At 37.6% G+C, this 17,732-nt stretch overlaps 1 protein-coding gene across 5 annotated transcripts in view; it reads right to left on the minus strand.

The window, feature by feature from the left end:
- The window catches only part of Mob2 (MOB kinase activator 2), a 92,026-nt gene that overhangs the window by 34,973 nt on the left and 39,321 nt on the right, over positions 1 to 17,732 (minus strand). For 2 of the 5 annotated variants that reach the window (XM_036360858.2, XM_070111556.1), the window contains exon 2: positions 8,696 to 10,111. The exons of 1 other annotated variant lie outside the window; for it this stretch is intronic. In XM_036360858.2, the coding sequence (XP_036216751.2) occupies positions 8,696 to 9,717 (1,022 nt within the window). In that variant the 5' untranslated portion in view covers positions 9,718 to 10,111. Of the gene's footprint in view, positions 1 to 8,695; positions 10,143 to 17,732 lie in introns of all 5 variants that reach the window. 2 more of the 5 variants (XM_036360853.2, XM_036360855.2) reach the window with 1 other exon arrangement.

Genomic DNA, 17,732 nt, shown 5'->3' on the forward strand with positions numbered 1-17,732 from the left:
TCAAAGTTTCTTGTCAAAGTAAGTGCGTTTTTGCCAATTCGTAATAATCGTTCACCTGTGCTATCGCTATTCTTTTTCTTAAGAAAATCATCTATTGCGATGAGGCTCATTTTCAACAGGCGCTTCTGATGCAAAGAAAACCCACAAATTATTCATGAACAACCATTGCATTCAACTAAATTGACAGTTTGGTGTGGTTTTTGGTCTGGTGGAATCATCGGTCCGTACTGCGTTCGAAATGAAGCTGGTGCCACCGTTACTGTCAATGCAGAGCGATATAGATCGATGCTAACCAACTTTTTATGGACGCAATTGGTAGAAGTTGAACTTGACAACAGCTGGTTCCAACAAGACAGAGCTACGTGCCACACAGCACATGCAACAACCGAATTATTGCAAGAAAAGTTTGGAGTTTCAATAATTTCAAGAAATTGTGACATTGAATGACCTCCAAGAAGTCGTGATTTAACATAATTTGACTACTTCTTTTGTGGTTATTTGAAGTCATTGGTCTTAAGCAATAAGCCAGACTCTCTTCAAGCTTTAAGAAGTCAATATTGAACGTGCTGTTCATGACATACGACTTGATTTAGTGGAAAAAGTACTCAAAAATTGGGTTCATCGAATTTGTTCCTGCAAAAAGAGTCGTGTAGACCATTCAAATGATGTTATATTCAGAACTTAATTGTATCGATTGTACTACATATTCAATAAAAAATATTTGACATTTTCTTAACAATTAGTGCTTTTTATTTTTTTTAATTTTTTATTTTTTAAATCATAACACTCTTATTGAAAAACCCTACATAAGCGATAATCCAATAGAGGAGAACAATGAAATTTCCAGTCAGCTGGCACAGTTCTGATTTATGACTATGCTTAGGGATGCATGGAAATAACTTGTAACGACTGCATTGCAAAAGCAAATCATTAGTAATGGATATTATAAATCATTTCTTAAATCATTGTAGTGCGATAACGCGGAAAAAGAGACACGTGATGAGTTAAAACAATAAATGCGCAGGAAAAATTACATGAATTGGTCTTCAAACTGTTTACACATTCACAGTATGCTCCGGATCTAAATCCAAGCGACATTTTAACCTTTTGAGACCTTCGAGAGAAAGCGCACTGAGCAGAAATTTAGCGACAGTGAAGAGATAGCCGCTGAAATTTAAATATATATTGAAGGAATATACTAATCGTGCTGCAAAAATTATAACGAGTAGTTAGAAGATCGCTATAAACGTTGTATTGCACTCGAAAGCAACTAGTTTGAATAATAAAACCGAATTAAAACCACAAAAAAAATATTTTTTTAAATATTTTTCTTTAAGTCTACCTGAAAAATGCTGATTGAGTAGAAAGAAAATCTTCTAATTTTTGACAGCTTACTTTGGTATAATTAATAGCGTTAAGCAGTACTATGAGAAACAAAATTTCGACGTGTCTAATTTTATGTAATTCAGCATACTTTTCTAAAATCCCTCATCACGAGGCAACGAATCTTTGCAATTCAATGAAGAACTGCTCAACGAAACAAATTTCCAAGAACACCACTTAAACAAAAAGTAAATCAAGTAACAACAAGTTTACAGTTATTTAATCGCACCAATTCAACAGCTTAGCTGTGGAAAAGAAATATTGATAGCACAATTATTAACACCTACCGACAGGACTTACAGATTTCATAACGAGGAAACACAAGTGTGCGAAAGTTTAGCAAAGTTTGGGCAAAACAAAAACAAAATTTAGTAAAAACTTCAAGTGTAGAAAGCAAATAAAAGCGATAACATGCTACTAACTGCCAGCAACTGAGGAAACAACAAATACAACAATAACAAGCAGCAACTAAAAGTGTAATATAGAAAAACTATTGGCAACACGCAAGAAAACTGTGTAAGGGAAAACTTTGAGTGGCAAAAGTAACTTTACAGGAAACTGAAAGAAAGGAAAACCAACAACAACAATGAGGCGCAATCGAGTATGAACCAGAGCAAAGAAAATAAAAACTAGATAGTTGTTGTTGTTGCTGCTGGCAAAGGGAGAATGCTGCCGTAGGAAAACTAATTACCAACTATTGCTAACTGTGCTATGTGGCAACAACAGTAACACAAAAAAAAAATTGCAAAAACAATGGCAACGAAATAAGACTATGTGCAACAAACCAAAACTCGAGCAACAATTGCATGAGACAACACAAAAAGCAACACAACAGTAAGCAACACAAACAACAACAAAGCCGGCAAAATGAGTTACGAAAGTAATAAGTCACGTTATTGGCGTATTGCCACAGCCAAGAGGCAACCAAGTTAGCTGCCGACGACTGCAGTTGGAGCCTACAAGAAAGTAAGCCTCGCTGCGCCATGCCAAGTGGTAGCTACGGCGGCACAGGGCGTTCGGGCAGCACACAGGGCGGTCGTGGCACAAAGGGTGGGGCATGCGCATTGAAGAGCAAAAAAAATAAAAAAATAAAAAACTGAAAAAATCACGACGCATGCAACAACAAGTCAAGCAAACTCAAGCGAGTTATGGCTGCTTGTGGTTGTTGTTGCTGCACCACTGCTAATGCAATGGCGCAAAATAGCAGTATTAATATGAATTGTTGCAGCAATAGCAACAACGGGACATGCAATGCGCTTGCCACAACACATATGGGCGCTGGTGTGTGTGCATGCGCGCATGTGGCATGAATGGAAAGTGCGGCAATAGAGTAACAATAATAGCGGCAGCAACAATTTAGCATACAACAACAACACACACACACTGATGTATACACATACGTCTGGCTTTGATTTCGCTATTGGTTTGGCTGCTGCTTAAACTTCCTGTTGCCAGTTGCTGTTATGGTGTGCAGCGATTGAAGCTGCTGATGTTGCATGCCGCGCGCATAGATGCGCTCTAATCTGTGGCAGTGCTTGCGAAAGCAGGCCATTATTTCTATTGTTATGAGCAATGTTTTTTGCCTGTTGTTGTTGTTGCTGTTAACAATTGTTTCGCACTTTTTACACTATTTCTACTCGCGAGTTATTGTTGTTGTTGTTGTTATTGTGTTGTGTGAGGCAAAACTTAACTTATTTAATAACCGCAAATAAATGAACAAAGTTTGTACTTAAGCGCCGCCGTTATGCGGCCTCCATCACTTTGGGGTTTGGGCAACAACCTTCGGCTGTCGACGCTGTGGAAGGCTGCCGCATTGAATGAAAGAGGCAGTGTCGTTGCGCTCGCGTCATCGGCAGCAGTGGTCGCGTTAGGTTTGTGGCAGTATTGAGACAGGAAAAGGCCATAAATGGTACAATGCCAGCAATTGAATTGATTTGAATGGCGCATGTGTGTATAGGTGCATGTGTGTGTGTGTGTGTGTGTGTGTGTGTGTACAGGCAGTTGTTGCATATAAACTATAACAGCCGCGTTATTATGTACAGATTTATGTATAACGGTCTAATGCGTTGCGTCATTGCTGTTGCTATTGCAGTAAATATATCATATAAGTCATAGTCGATTGCATAAGGTCACGAACTCGGAAATACCTCGCCTTCGAAAATAATGCCTCATTATTAATAAAACTTTGTTGCAGTGTTATTTGTTCGAGTTACCTTTACAACGCTGGTAAGAAAAATCTTGTTCGAAATCATCATTGTTCTGTGTCACTATTTCATTAATCAGTTGAGAATTACTTAAGATGTCTGCGAAACGAATAAAATTATATGCTGGAATGTATTTGACCCCTTAAAATAGTCGCAACAGCAACGATTTGGACTTCGATATTGAGAGGAGCTTGGAACTGGAGGTCAAATGCGCAATATTCTTGCCAACTTTTAAAATGAATCACCGCTATCGTATATGTTTAACTTTCTCTCGACCAATCGGTACGAGCTTTTATTTGAGCGATTGACAAATTGTGTGGGATCTAATGTGATCAAATTGTTTTCACAGAAAAATATTCATGCAGTATTGAATGTATGCTGGTCCCACTAATACCTATAGTTGTCTCCATCTTATCTCATGATAGGACGATCTAGCAAAATCAGTTTGTGCACAGCATCAATAGTTTCCGCAGCGTCAAAAATTTAAGGAAGTTCATCGATGCACTGTTACTGAGTTAATTCACGTCGAAAGTTGTAAAAAGTAATCACACAAAAATGTTCACGATTTAATACCATTTTTGGACCGAGTTGAATATTTTAAGTTACTGTAAACAACAACAATAGCGTATGTCAAAACGTTCTGAGCATGTATAATATCAAAAATGTCAAACTTTACGACAAAGCCAGCCAGACTGCAACATTAGCTTTGCCAAATCCCGAAATATTAAAGGTAAGCTGGGATTAGCAAAATAGGCTATGATGTTACATTTTGCTAAAAATTTTCCAACCTCACCTTATAACGTATATACACATTTATAGTTTGGCAAGTGTTGAGCTGACTTTGCCGAAAATTTCATGTAAATACGTCAACAATTGAGAAAGTTATAACTGGTAAAATGAGCTTAATGGCTAGACATTGATTATAATTTTTGGTAATTTTTTCGAAACACGAAATGAGCCATAATTTAATCGTATGTGAGGCTAGCAGCAGAGAGGCTAGTTAGCGTTATATAGCTATAGTTACGATGTTTTCTGTACAGTAACCTCTCTTTCAGTTACTGTATTTGTCTAATGATGCTGAGAAGAAAATAAGAGTACACATATACATATATATACACCAAAATTAACATTGGTAACAAATGAGCATGAAAAATGTTATCAAGTTAGAACACAACTACAGCAACGCAAATCAAGTAATATTTCGCGTTAATTGGCAACAAAACAGGTTCGGACGACAGCGACTGCGATTTAAGCCACAAAAAGGTCTACGAGTCTAACCGGAATTTCAAATAACTTTTTGTGCATAAATTTGTCTAAAATAAACTACAAAAGAACAGTTAACAAAAGAAGAGCAAATAATAATAAATTTGCAAAAGAAAAATACTAAATCAACAAAGAATCATAAAACGGGCCACAGCAGCTGCGACTACGCGACCGACAAGCAGCTGTCGTCACCAGCAACCGCCAAGTGTCGGCCATAAAAGCAGACAATTGCAATTACAATTATAATTAGCAACAACCCGTAAGTAAATGACCCGTCTGGCATCAACATAAAATCGCTAAATGACTATTGGCTTAATGGGTGACTAGGTGAGACGCCACACACAATGGCAACGCCAATGCAGCTGACCAACTGCACTTGACAAACGCCTTCCGCTTTGGTAGACCCGTTGGTGGCAAGTAAAATGATTAATAGCAACAACAAAACTTGACTAACGCTGCAAAAAGCGCAAGTCAAGTTCCATTGTAGAGGTGAGCAAATTTAAGTAGTGAAATATTTGAAAAACAAAACAACCGCTAACAGGGATGACAACAACAACAACACACATTCAAGGCGCTGGCAAGGCAAACACCAAACCAAACAATTGCTAATAAATGAGTAACCAACGACAAAAGATGTGACTGAGCACAACAAATGGCAGCAGCGACCGCAGGAAGCACAAAAGCAAGAAAACAATAACAATAAAGCGGCGTATATATAGCCTTGAGACCAACAACAATGGTGGGTCGTAACAAAAAATGGCACAAAGAAACACACAAGTCATAAGACTTAAAGCGTCTTAAAAAAAAATTTGTTAATAACGGGCAAAACAATAAAAAAAACGGCTAAAGAATGCCAACAATTAGGGTTGTTCAAAAAAAAATAGTGATTTTGTGCGTTTGCTATTCCCAAAAATTGGTTGTTAAAAAACACTAAGAAAGGCTCTCCAAGCCTCAGCTCTTAATTATAACGGGAAGGTTCTCCGCTTTACCGTTATACCTCTTTTTTCCTTATGAACAGATAGAAAGATTCATATTTCGCTTCCAACAACTTGAAAACATATTTCGTTTTGTGGATTTTGTAGGAAATTGAATGCGGTTTTTTGGTAAAACTAACCGTTTGAAAATTATTAACTGCTGAAGTTTCATTATTTTATGGCAAATTGATTTTATTCTTTTAAATTTTATAACTCAATGACATTACCAAAAAAAAAACATTTTTATTTATTTATTTATTTTTTTCTTTTTTGTAGAGCAGAAAATTCCCTATCAGACTTTGCAATTAAAAATGATGTTTTTGCCATTAAGTTATGAGATTTAAAACAAAACAAAAAAAAGACAAATTGCCTTAAAATAGTCAAACTTTAACTATTAATATGTTTTAAAAGGTTAGGTTTACGAAAAAGCCGTATGAGATCATTTTGTAGAGCCTTCAATTTCCTACAAAAACGATGAAACGGGATATTTTTTCAAGTAGTTGAATGCGAGATATGAATTTTTCTATCGGCTAATGAGAAAAATATAGAAAACTGTTAGTCGGAGGGTCTTTGCGTTAAAATTAAGAGCAGAAACTTGGATAGTCTTTCTTAAAGGTGTCTATCAAGCAGTTTTTCCGAGTACGAAAAGAAAAAAAAACATACGCATTTTTCGACACACCCTAATATGAATAGTTATATATATATCTACATACAAGTATTCGTTGATATTGAAAACTAAATTACTAATAAATATCATTTAAAAATGAGCAATTTTAGAAGAAAAGAATTATACTAAATAAATTACTGTGGCGAATTGCACACATACACACATACACGCACACCTGTTAGATAGCCGCAAGCGCAGGCCTTGACGCGGTTCAAGCACCCTGTTTCACAAGTAGTTCGCACAGCAGCATTGCACCGTTTGTAATTAGACACACCAAAACTAAATGAAGCACAAACAAAGTTAAGGCGAAATAGCATAAAAACAACAACAACAAATGAGCAGAAATAAACAAAAAGCGGGCACTTGAACATGAGCAGCTCGTAGTACTTGTATTTTATTATTTATTTATTTTTTTGATTCATTATTATTTTTGCTACTTCAATACGCCTGCACAGCCAGCTGAAAACGAGATGCACACTAATAATCAACAGCATCAGCTCCAACAGCGCCAACGCCAATAGCTCGGCAGCGCGGCAGTACTTTGGGGGCAATCAACTTTAATTGAATCACCAGGCCGCGTAGTGCGGTTGCCATACAATTGCCTGCACACATACACACGACGGCGCGCATTGCCACATTGACCGCTTCAAAGCGCGCTCATGTGTTTGTTGTATGTGTGTACCTAGTTGCCACATTGTAAGTATGTGGTTCAATGCCTTGACTTTGCAATTTAAGCGCAGTTAAAAGTTCAAAGCAACGTTAAGTGACTGAATGAATGAACTCTCTCATTACAAATGGCCCACGAGTATAACGGTGTCTGCGTTGACGCGCCGCGCCGCACATCTGCCATTGAGGTGGACAAATGATGCTGCAACACAACGACAACGACTTTTGACAATTTATTTAACAACATTCATAACTGTCAAAAATGCGAGGAAAAAAAACTCGTTGAGCGCAGGTCAAGAAAACTGGAGACAAAAGTTGTTGAGCTCAGCTGAAATATGAAATATGATGCAATACTCTTAAACCGCTTTTAGGCACGTACAGAGAGGCGATGACGCTGAGTGTTTTGTCAATTATAAATATGAAACCAACAATTTTTGTAATGCAAGAGATAGACTTGGAATAGCAAGAATTTGGTAAGCTTATCAAAATACGATATCAGAAACAAAAACGTAATTTTTCGAATAAGCGAGGATATAAAACCATAGAATTTAGAGTAAAAAAAAAATAAAAAAAATTATTAAAAATCAATAACAAGGAGAGTAACTAATACCGCGGACGAATCCGTCTCTTGGCTAAAAATTCAATGGATGAGAAAATATTCAATTACCTTCATTATACAACACCACTAGACCATTAACGGAAGAAAAGCATAAAGAACTTATGTGTTTACTAACATACATGCCTCCAGTTTTTCAGCAACATTTTAAAAATCTTAAAAATTCGAAATTATTTTAAAAATGTATTACTTTTTAAAAATGATTAATAAATGTTTATGAATTATTTCGTCAATGTTATTGTTTCAAGTCAAAATCGCAATTTTTTATTACTTTAAGTCAATTATAGCACATTCAGTTCATTTTGAAAATGGTCCAAGTTAATTCAAGCTCTAAAAACCACATTTTTCTAACTTTTTTGAAACTCACAAAAAAATGTATATAAAAAATAAATTTCTATTAATCAAGACTAAGCAAATTATAAATTAAAATGTCGCCTAATGTAAAAATATTTTTCAATTAATTCAAATGCGATTCATTTAATATCTCGAAACAAGAAATATATGACTTAGACCACTCTAAGTAAAACCCTGATAACACACATATTACAGTGTGCGACATCAACGTGTTCTCACAACATATAGTTTACAATTTCAGTACGCGTAAGGACTCTTCCTACACAACATTGGGTCTAAGGAACACACATAAGATAGCTAAGGTTTGAGCAGATATGACTCGTCGAACCCAAAAGCGTAGGGTCAACCTTTAGTCTAACTTGTTCATCACTACAGCTTGTATATACAGATGTCTTAAATCTAAGCGCGTCATTCGGCTATTATATCGCGTCTAAACAACAAATTGAAATACTGATAATGCGTACTTTTATGCGCAAATAATCCATATATACTGAAAATGAGAGGCAAAAAAACACGCACTTCTCAAAAATAAAATCAAAATAAATAAAAATCATGTGTAAAAACTTACGCTACAAGTCCGCCCAGAAAAGCGACCGGACCACCGCCGATGAGGCGTATCTTCCGATGACATGAATCGAACAAAGAGGTTCTCGTCGGTGCCTGTGTTGTTGGCGACATAGTAACGACCGAAGTGGCTGACGCAGCGCTAGAGGTGTTCGAGTTGGTGCTGGAGATCGCGGTGCTTTGTGTGCTGCAGCTAATATTGCTTGCGTTGCCAACACTGGCCGCGGAGGCAGAGCCTGAAAGCGGCGGTGCGGAGAAGGCCGAATGTATCGACGAAGCCGTCGAGGAGGCGTTTGATGATGACGATGATGATTTCACCAGCGCTGTGCCGCTGCCGTTCGTCAACGCAGCAATTTCCGTCTTCAAATAATTATTATTATTGTTGTTGTGTTGGTTGCTGCCGCAGCAAAAATGATAGTTGCTGCTGCTGTCAGCTGACTGGTCGAGCTGTTGACCGTTCACTGTGGCTGCAGCGACCGTGGCTGGCGCATAAACGTGTTCCACCACAGCGGTGGCGATCAGACCGTTCGTCTTTGAGCGTGTGCTCGTTGAATTGGTCGACGTTGTAGTTGTTGTTGTTTTCGATTTTTTCATACGCTTAAACGAAATAAACGGTGTCGATGACAAGAGGCTGCGTGCGGCTGAAATCGGTGTGCTAGCCGCCGATGCTGTTGTTGTAGTTGTTGCGTTCGCTAAGTGCTCTTTCGCAGCCGAGGATGTTGATGTGGTGATTTTCATGCCCTTCGCTTGAAATCGATAGCCAGTCGTTTGCTTTGGTTGCTCGTGCTGTTGCTGCCGATCATTAAAGAATTTATTAGACGTTTGCTTTTGCTGGTGATATTGCACCGCATTTGCCGCCGCCGCCGCTGCTGCTGCTGCCGCACAACTACTCGCCTTTCCACCGACGGCTGGGGAGCCGTTCGCAGTGCCAGCGCCGTTGGGACACGCGCCGACGTGGAACTTCTGTAGCAATGGACTCGTCGTATTCGTACTCAGTTCCACGATGTGTGTGGGCGTTCTCAACATAATTTCGAAGATTGAGTGGCACCGTGCCAAGCGCTTGTATCCAGTTGGTTTGGTTTGGCTAGTGGAGATTTAAGTTGTTAAGAGGATCACAAGGTTTGTGAAGCCGTTGCGCAGGTAAACGCTATGGAAACACGATCGTTCAATAATTGCTATTTTGCTTTTATTATGTGTTTCGTTGTTATTGTTATTATTACACTTTACTACGTAGTTTTGTTTGATTCTCTGACGAATGTTTACTTTGTTGCGTATTTTTCTTTCACAATCTTATTTTCTTCTTCTGCTTCTTCACTTTGGTTATTAATTTGTTGTGTGGTCTTTATTGTTGTTTGGTTTACATACTTGTTCTTGTTGCTGGATTATTTCACAGCATAATTGGTATTTCTCCCAGAGAAATCTGTCAGAAATTTTTATAACAAAATAAAGCACTAAAGGGGAAAAAATTATGGAATATTAGTTTGTGTGCAACAAGCCGACGTCTGGGCCAACAAATGAACGCATACGTGTTGAATTCCTGCGTCAAGCGTTTGTTAGGTCATTCAAACCATCAGTCATTCACTCAAACATTCATTAATGCAATGACCTCATCACTTCCTTCCGCAGACCGGCCATTGACCACGAGCAATACTGAGCTTGTCAGCTAAGCGACAATTATACTAATTTCAGTGTTTATGTTTCGTATTTTGAATTTTTATATGAGCCATTGTGCCCAGCATAGCCTCGCTATTTTTTACGGTCCAAAGCGTGTGATTCTTTAGACTTTTTGGTACTACATTAGGTACTGAACATTTGTTTTAATATGGTATTTACGCATGTCATTAGCACAAAACTTTGATTAATTTGTATTAACCACGCACATACAAACAAACAGACACACACATACCATGAGGGAGGTAACGAAATCAAAAGCAAATCAGTCATAATAAATAGTATAAATTTGGTAAAATTTGGTAAAATTTACAACGAAATATAAGCTTAGCTGGGAATCATGAAAGCTGAGCTTTGTGCGAAAATAAGTAAACAGTTAAACAAATAAGAATGCGCGCATTAAAATATTTGTGAATCAGAATCTACGACTGTGATTTGAGATCAAAATGGTTATAAACGACTGAAAGCTCAATTTAAAGCTTTCGAAAGCTTTCACTGTGACAGCTTTCACTGTGAATGAAATTTCGGGCATATTTTGGTGGTGAAAATGCCAATTTTACAAAATGCTTGGTGTTCAATATGCGTTAAATGCATGTGAAGTAAAAAATAATACAGCGAAAGCACAAAAGCTTCCAAGAAATCAATGCCGATGACTTCTTAAAACTTAACTGCATAAAAAATTTTGCCTTTTCTTATCATAAATGGCATATTTCCCAATAAAACATTCCGCTGGATTGTGGTTATGTGTTAATTTCTTGGATTTACCCGATATCGCATCCGATTTCAGCACTAATATAAAAAAATAATTAAGCAGAAAATAAAAGTTACACATAACTGTACTAAATAAATTACTAATATTGGGTTTATAACTAAGAAAAAAATAAATTGAAACAAAAGAAAAAATTTATATAATAAATTTCGCAAAAAAAAAAGTTTAATGCAACACCAGAACTGTGCCCGTCTCATAAATGAATCCGCTTGTTGCCTACCAAAAATGTGTTTAATTAGTTCTTAAATTATAAAGAATAATACGTTCTTCAGCAACTATTATTATAACTTTCAGCGTAAGTTAATTTTTTGGCTACTACAAGTCACGTTTTATATGTGTTTTTAGTTTTCCTCTTCAATGCTGGCGATTAAGCATATAATAACACAGTGTTAGCGCAAAACGACAAACGGAACTAAAATAAAATCCAAGGGACTTTTTGACTAAGCCACTAATGAGCCAGCCACATGTGTTGCTCACCGACACAGTAGCTTTTTCGGTTTTTTTTTGTGACTAAAGCGAAAAAAACGTTCAATCGATTTACTTTGATCTAACGTGTAACCATTAGAAAGCAATCAGACACATAGGCAGGAAATTAACGTCACATTAAATCGCACCATAATGGCGAAATCGATTATTATTATTCATACAAAATGGGTGATTTCTCACAGCCGTCGCGCGTCGAACGCTCCGCTCAAGGGATGAACGGTATTATGGAAAATTTCGCGCATTACAACAACAAATGCAATAACTAAAACAAAATAGTGTAAAAACCACAGCGACCGACAGTAAAATGCGAAGCAAACTAAAACACAAGCTTGTGAGCGAGCACGTAAAACATTTATGGAACAGCTGTTGCTCGATCTCTGACCACCAACGCGGTATCAGCAGCGGCGGCGAATCGGCGACCTCGACGCCAGCGTCAGCGTCACGCAAATACTTGCGGTCGGTTTGAGTTGCTGATAAGAATAAATCCGGCTACATATGCATGTGTTTAGCTGTCACATGTGGTGTGTGTGTGTATGTGTGTATATAATTACATATACAACGGTGTATTTTTCACGCTTAATCTTTAAACTCAATTGTACTCGCCTGATTTGTTGCGTTTGCTTTTGTTTTTGTCATACAAATGATACGTGCATGCATGTAGATAAGTGTAAGATAACATATTTACTACTTGTGTAAGCGCTTGAGCACATATGAGTCGAACATACATACATACGTGCGATAATGGTCAGCAGCGGTCCGTACATGCCGTCTGACGCATCAACTTCGCGTGCAAAACTGCAGACGCTAAAGTCAAGCTATGTCGCTGAAACATGCCGAGCTACACGGCGAACTACAGCAAAGCTGATAAAGGGCCTTGAAGTCGGCTCGCCATGCCAACCGAAACCAAATAAGCTACTGCCGGTGCTACAAACAAACAACGAGTAGCGCTTATGTATGGAATAGATAAAGTAAGCTGAACTTTCAAGGCGAAACTTCGCAAAGTGAGCAGTAAAATAGTCTATTTGCTTACTACAATGTAATTATAGAGTATAGAGGTCACTTTATTAATGGTTTTGGAAAAATTAAGCCTCGAAATTAGAACAATCAGTGGCAGCAGGTACAATTAATGGTCAGTTACTAATTTGTAAATTCACTGATTCACATCAAAGACCGCGTCGCATGCGCTATGAGGAGGCAACATCTGAGTAGTTATCGTGTTTTAGTGTCAATGATTTGGCGATAGCTAATGTAAATAATTATATACATTGAAGCGAACATGTTATATAGAGAAACTTTCATTCAAAATTAACACTGCTCGGTTTTCATCTCACCTTTCGACAAGATTTCGATAGTATATAAAAGCATTAAATAAAAGATAAGCCTAAATGTAGGCTTCGAATTTCGCTCGCCTTTAAGAAAAGTGTATAATTTTCAGCAGTTTCATAAATTTAATGGTTAATATAGAGCTAGTACGTATACATATAGATATAATAGCTGAAAACGCACTACAATAAAGGCATAAATAAAATTGGAAACAAATTTTGAGATGATCATTGAATATGAGCTCACAAGCTTGAGAAGATTATGTGCGCAGCAAATGGATCAGTGATTGTAATTTGCCATAAATATTATGACCAAAGGACCCGAACTGAATCGCAAGCGAAAGTGTTTATGATGAAGTCGTGGCTCTATAAAACAGATAAAAAGTTTAATGAAATAATACGCGTTTCACCAGCTGAGTGGGAAACTGACAAGGAAGAAAGAAAATAACAAAGCTGTTATTTGGTAGCTAAAGAGAGCACAAAGAGCGTTTGCGATAATGGAAATCCGTTATTTAAGCAATGATAAATATTTTAAACATATACTGTAGAGAAGACATGAAATTTAGATATAAGAGGCCGTTCGCCTTAATGTATACTAAAAAATTAAACCATTTGGCAAGCATTTAGCAATGAAATAGGAGAAAAACTTTGGCGAGCATTTTTGATTTTAGTTTCTTTAGCATGTGAAGGCGGCAACTGGCCTGCATTTCTCATTGAAGTCTGACACTGTTAAATTATTAAAACCGTAGTGCTACAGTTTAGACATTTGTTTAAAATTGCGATTTTTTGCGCGTGGTGTGAGTCACATTTTATCAAAACGATTTCACAGAACTTGTGTAAAACATAAAAGCCGTGAATTTTGTAATTCGCAGAAAACAAAATAAGTTTATATAAAATTTCATAATTTATTTTCCACGTCACTCAATGCAAAGCGACGAACGATGAGTAAGGTACACATTTCGCGATGGCTTAACGCTGAATTTCGCCTTACTTACTTTGATAAACCCATAAAGAACACAAAAATCACACCATTTCTCCTGCAGCTATTACTCAATTCGAAATACTAAGAAATAAATAATGAGCATAATAATTATTGCATTACACAAATATGTCGTGCAAAAACAACGATTACGAGCGCTGAATCGCTGTCGATGCGCCAAAGGCAGTCACGAGCCAAATCAAACAAATCGGTCAACGCCAATGCGCCAAAGGGGGAGAGAGAGAAAAAGTCTTACAAAGCCGCATGGCTTCAACTTTCAACTCGGTAAAACGAAGCTAAGCCGGGCAAACGGCGCACGTATCGACTTGCTAGGCATTTTAGATTAATTTGAATTGAAAAGTTGCGCAACCTTCAAAGAATCTTAGCAACAAAGAGCAGAGAAGTAATAATACCAAATGCAATAGCAGAGAATGGAGGTCGAATTTTAGTACCGAGGCGCGGAGAAAGTATTTATGCAGGCAGCGTAGGCACATACACAGCGCTATACATGTATTGGCTGGTTCTGTGCGGCAAAGTTCAAGTGCAAGTGGAATTTTCTATTAGTAGACATTCAAGTTCCATGGTTAGAAATTTTGGCAAAGTTTCAAGAAAAAATTTGAAAGCAAATATAATCGAAGAAAAAGGAAAAATAATCAAATAAAGCATGAAAGTGTTGCGCCACAGCAGCTGGCAAAGCGCTGTGGCTGCAGCGTGCAGGTACGAGAATAATTTTGCTATAATGTAAACTTTCGGCATGTGCGTTATATACCAAAAATACCTATATGTATATAGTATATAGGGAAGCGCTTGTTAGTTGCGAGATGTGCAAAAGCGCGGTGTTCTCCGCTGGCGCGTGCTTTTAATGCGATTAAAAATGTTTGCGTTGCAATTGAAACAACAGCAACCGGTTGCAACACTATGTACGCGTATTTATGTACATGCACAGATGCTATAATTAAGTGTTTGTTTATGTATATGCAATTTTATTTTATATTTAGTGCTAGTTGCTGCCGTGTTCTGTTCAATTATAGCGGCTATTGGGTTATACCGCAAGAAACCGCACGCGCACTTAAGCACAACAACACACCACCTGAGTTATAGACAACGTCTTTAATTGGTGTTTGTGCTAATTGTGCGGCTAAGAATAAACAAATATTTATTTATTTATCTGCTAATGGCTTTAGCGAAAGCGCTTCCTGCGCGCAAATAATATTTAAGTGTTGCAAATTTATTTTTAATTTCTCTAGTATTTATTTTCATTATTTTTCTGCGTTCTAACGTCAAACAAACAATTGAGTAATGTGACAAATGCAAGCGCGCGCTTATGCTTATACATACTACTAATTATCTAAACGCTACTAATTACAAACATACATATGTCCCGCGCTACGTACGCGAAACACCGCGCGCGCTCTAATCTGCTCTCGTGGTGTGTGTTTAGCAGAGACTTTTTCGAAAATCACTTTAAAAGTAATATAAATACGCTGCTGCTGCTCATACAAATAAATAAAGCAAGAAACAGCAGTAGAGTATGCAAAAGTCAAACCATATGCGCAGAACACATGTTTTCGAGATGAATACCGCTGTTTGTCGGCGGTGCTGCGCAAGTTTAATTAGCTGTGACAAATGTGCTGCGCGCTTTGCGCTATAAACGCCGCCGCCGCAACGCGCGCACAAAGCGCTGTACTGTTTCTACGGGATGACTTAGTAAATCCCGTCAAATCTAAGCCAGTCTCTTTTCCTAATTACACTTTGTGCATTCTTAAACGATACGCTTGCGCTCTTGTGTGATATTATCTAAAAAGATTTGCGGCGTTCAAAAAAACAAAAAAACAAAAAATCAACTCTATACTTCTTGAAGTTGTGGAAGTAACAAAAAAAATTTCAAGCAAATAATTCAAGCAACTCTTTGAAGGAAAAGTGAACGCGGCGCGTAAAAGTGGAGGAATAACAATAAGTCAGTCAAAAGCAAAAAAAAAAAATTATATAATATCTCCACGAAATATTTGAAGCGTGAAAAAGAAGTCCGTAAACCCGCTTACACACACGCGCTTATTGTGCCTGAACTTTCATAATTTCACTTCGCTACTTATCTACTCTAGAGCGCGCCGCCCACACCAAACAATTCTTGCTTTCGTTGCGCTTAGCTTGCGAATATTAAAACGCTTACCGCATCTACTTAAAGCTCGTGATTTTTATGATAAACATTTGTTTGGGAAATTAGCACATGAATTACCGGAAACGGGTTTTTAATAATAATAACATCAACGGTGCTGTTCCACAAGCCATGAAATACTTAATTTTTCCGCTAATTAATTTATATAATTTATTAATTTTTTTAAGTAAATTGTTACTTTTCAGTCAAGTAGAACAATACCGCACTCATTAACTAATGCTTACTGCGCAATTCGGCGCTTCTTTTTCTAAAACTAAACTAAATTAATACTTAGAAGACAGTTAAATGATTAAGCTTGAATTATTGTTGCTGCTAACGGTATTCTATTTATTGTTTAAACACAATTTTTAAATGTCAAAGCGGCGCGTTGCATATGAAATTAGTAAAATTGCGCTTTCGTCTCAGCTTTTCAAAACGGGCTGGTCTCATGAGAGTTTATGAGCACCGTTAAGAAGCAAAGCCCGCCGCGCTCAAAGAAAACTGTGGTGGTGAGAAGTAAATTTGCTGTTGACGTTAATGTTGTCTGCCCCGCCCAAACGTCGGAGCTGCGCGTTCTCTACACAGCACAGTCATTAAATAACTTCACCGGCTGACTGCTTAATCGACTGTCGAAGCGGCATGTTCGTTAGCTGTTAGGTAGCTAGGTAGGTAGGTAGTCTGAGTGATTACTCATTGAACCCGCGTGTGTTGTGCGGACGCTACCTACAAGTCTGTTTTCGCCCGATTAATGCTAATGTGCATGTGATTGAAGCGCATAATGAAGCTCGAAAGTAATTTCCATGTCGTCGTGCTACAAGCTGCCACCACACTCAAACGAACAGCAGCTATTTAAACAAATCAAGTGTTAACTGCCGAAGGGTTAACGGTGAAAGAATTTGTCCACGGTTTTGTGTGGCAAGCCATCAGCAGGCAACTAAGAAGAGCTCTCAGTGCCACTTCATAGCAGTGCGCAGTTTGTTAGGTTAGTCGCCGGCCGAGCTAATGAATTTTACACAAACATAATTTGATGAGACATCAATAATGAAAAGAAAATCGATTTAGGGCAATGCACGGTAAATGTTTCTAAAATGGTTGAATATATGGTAGAAGTTGGTGTGTGGCGATGTTAACCAAACTATTCTAATAAATTTAAAAGTTTACGCAGTCATGTGATAAATTCAAATTAATATAGTTTTAAAGGCGTATTGAGTCAGGCAATTGAACTGAGCAGACAGCAGCTGTGCAAATGTCCAACACGTGCAGCTAAGTTTAGGCACACTGCATGCCTAGAGGTCAAGGGACCAGTGTAAACAAAAAATTTACAATGCACAAAAAGTAAAAGTTTAGGTTGTTAATGATAGTAGAAGCTGGTTAATGATGAAATAAAGTAACTCTTCTGATTGAACAGTGAAATAGGTGTCCCGGCGATATTATGGACAATATTAAGTTGGTAGTGCTGTTCTATTCCAATTATGTAATATGAGAATTATAAATAGTTGGAAAACCATGTTTGGAAAGCTTTTTCTACGATTTTAAGCTTTTTCCAAAGCTTTCAAACATTTTTGAGCTTTCATCCGCTTTTCCAGCCGTCTCATGTTTTTTTCAAATTTCAGGCTTTTTTGAGCTTTTATGCTTTTTTCGAGCTTTCAAACTTTCCTT

Source organism: Bactrocera oleae, chromosome 6 (assembly GCF_042242935.1).
Source record: "Bactrocera oleae isolate idBacOlea1 chromosome 6, idBacOlea1, whole genome shotgun sequence".
Classification (NCBI taxonomy): domain Eukaryota; kingdom Metazoa; phylum Arthropoda; class Insecta; order Diptera; family Tephritidae; genus Bactrocera; species Bactrocera oleae.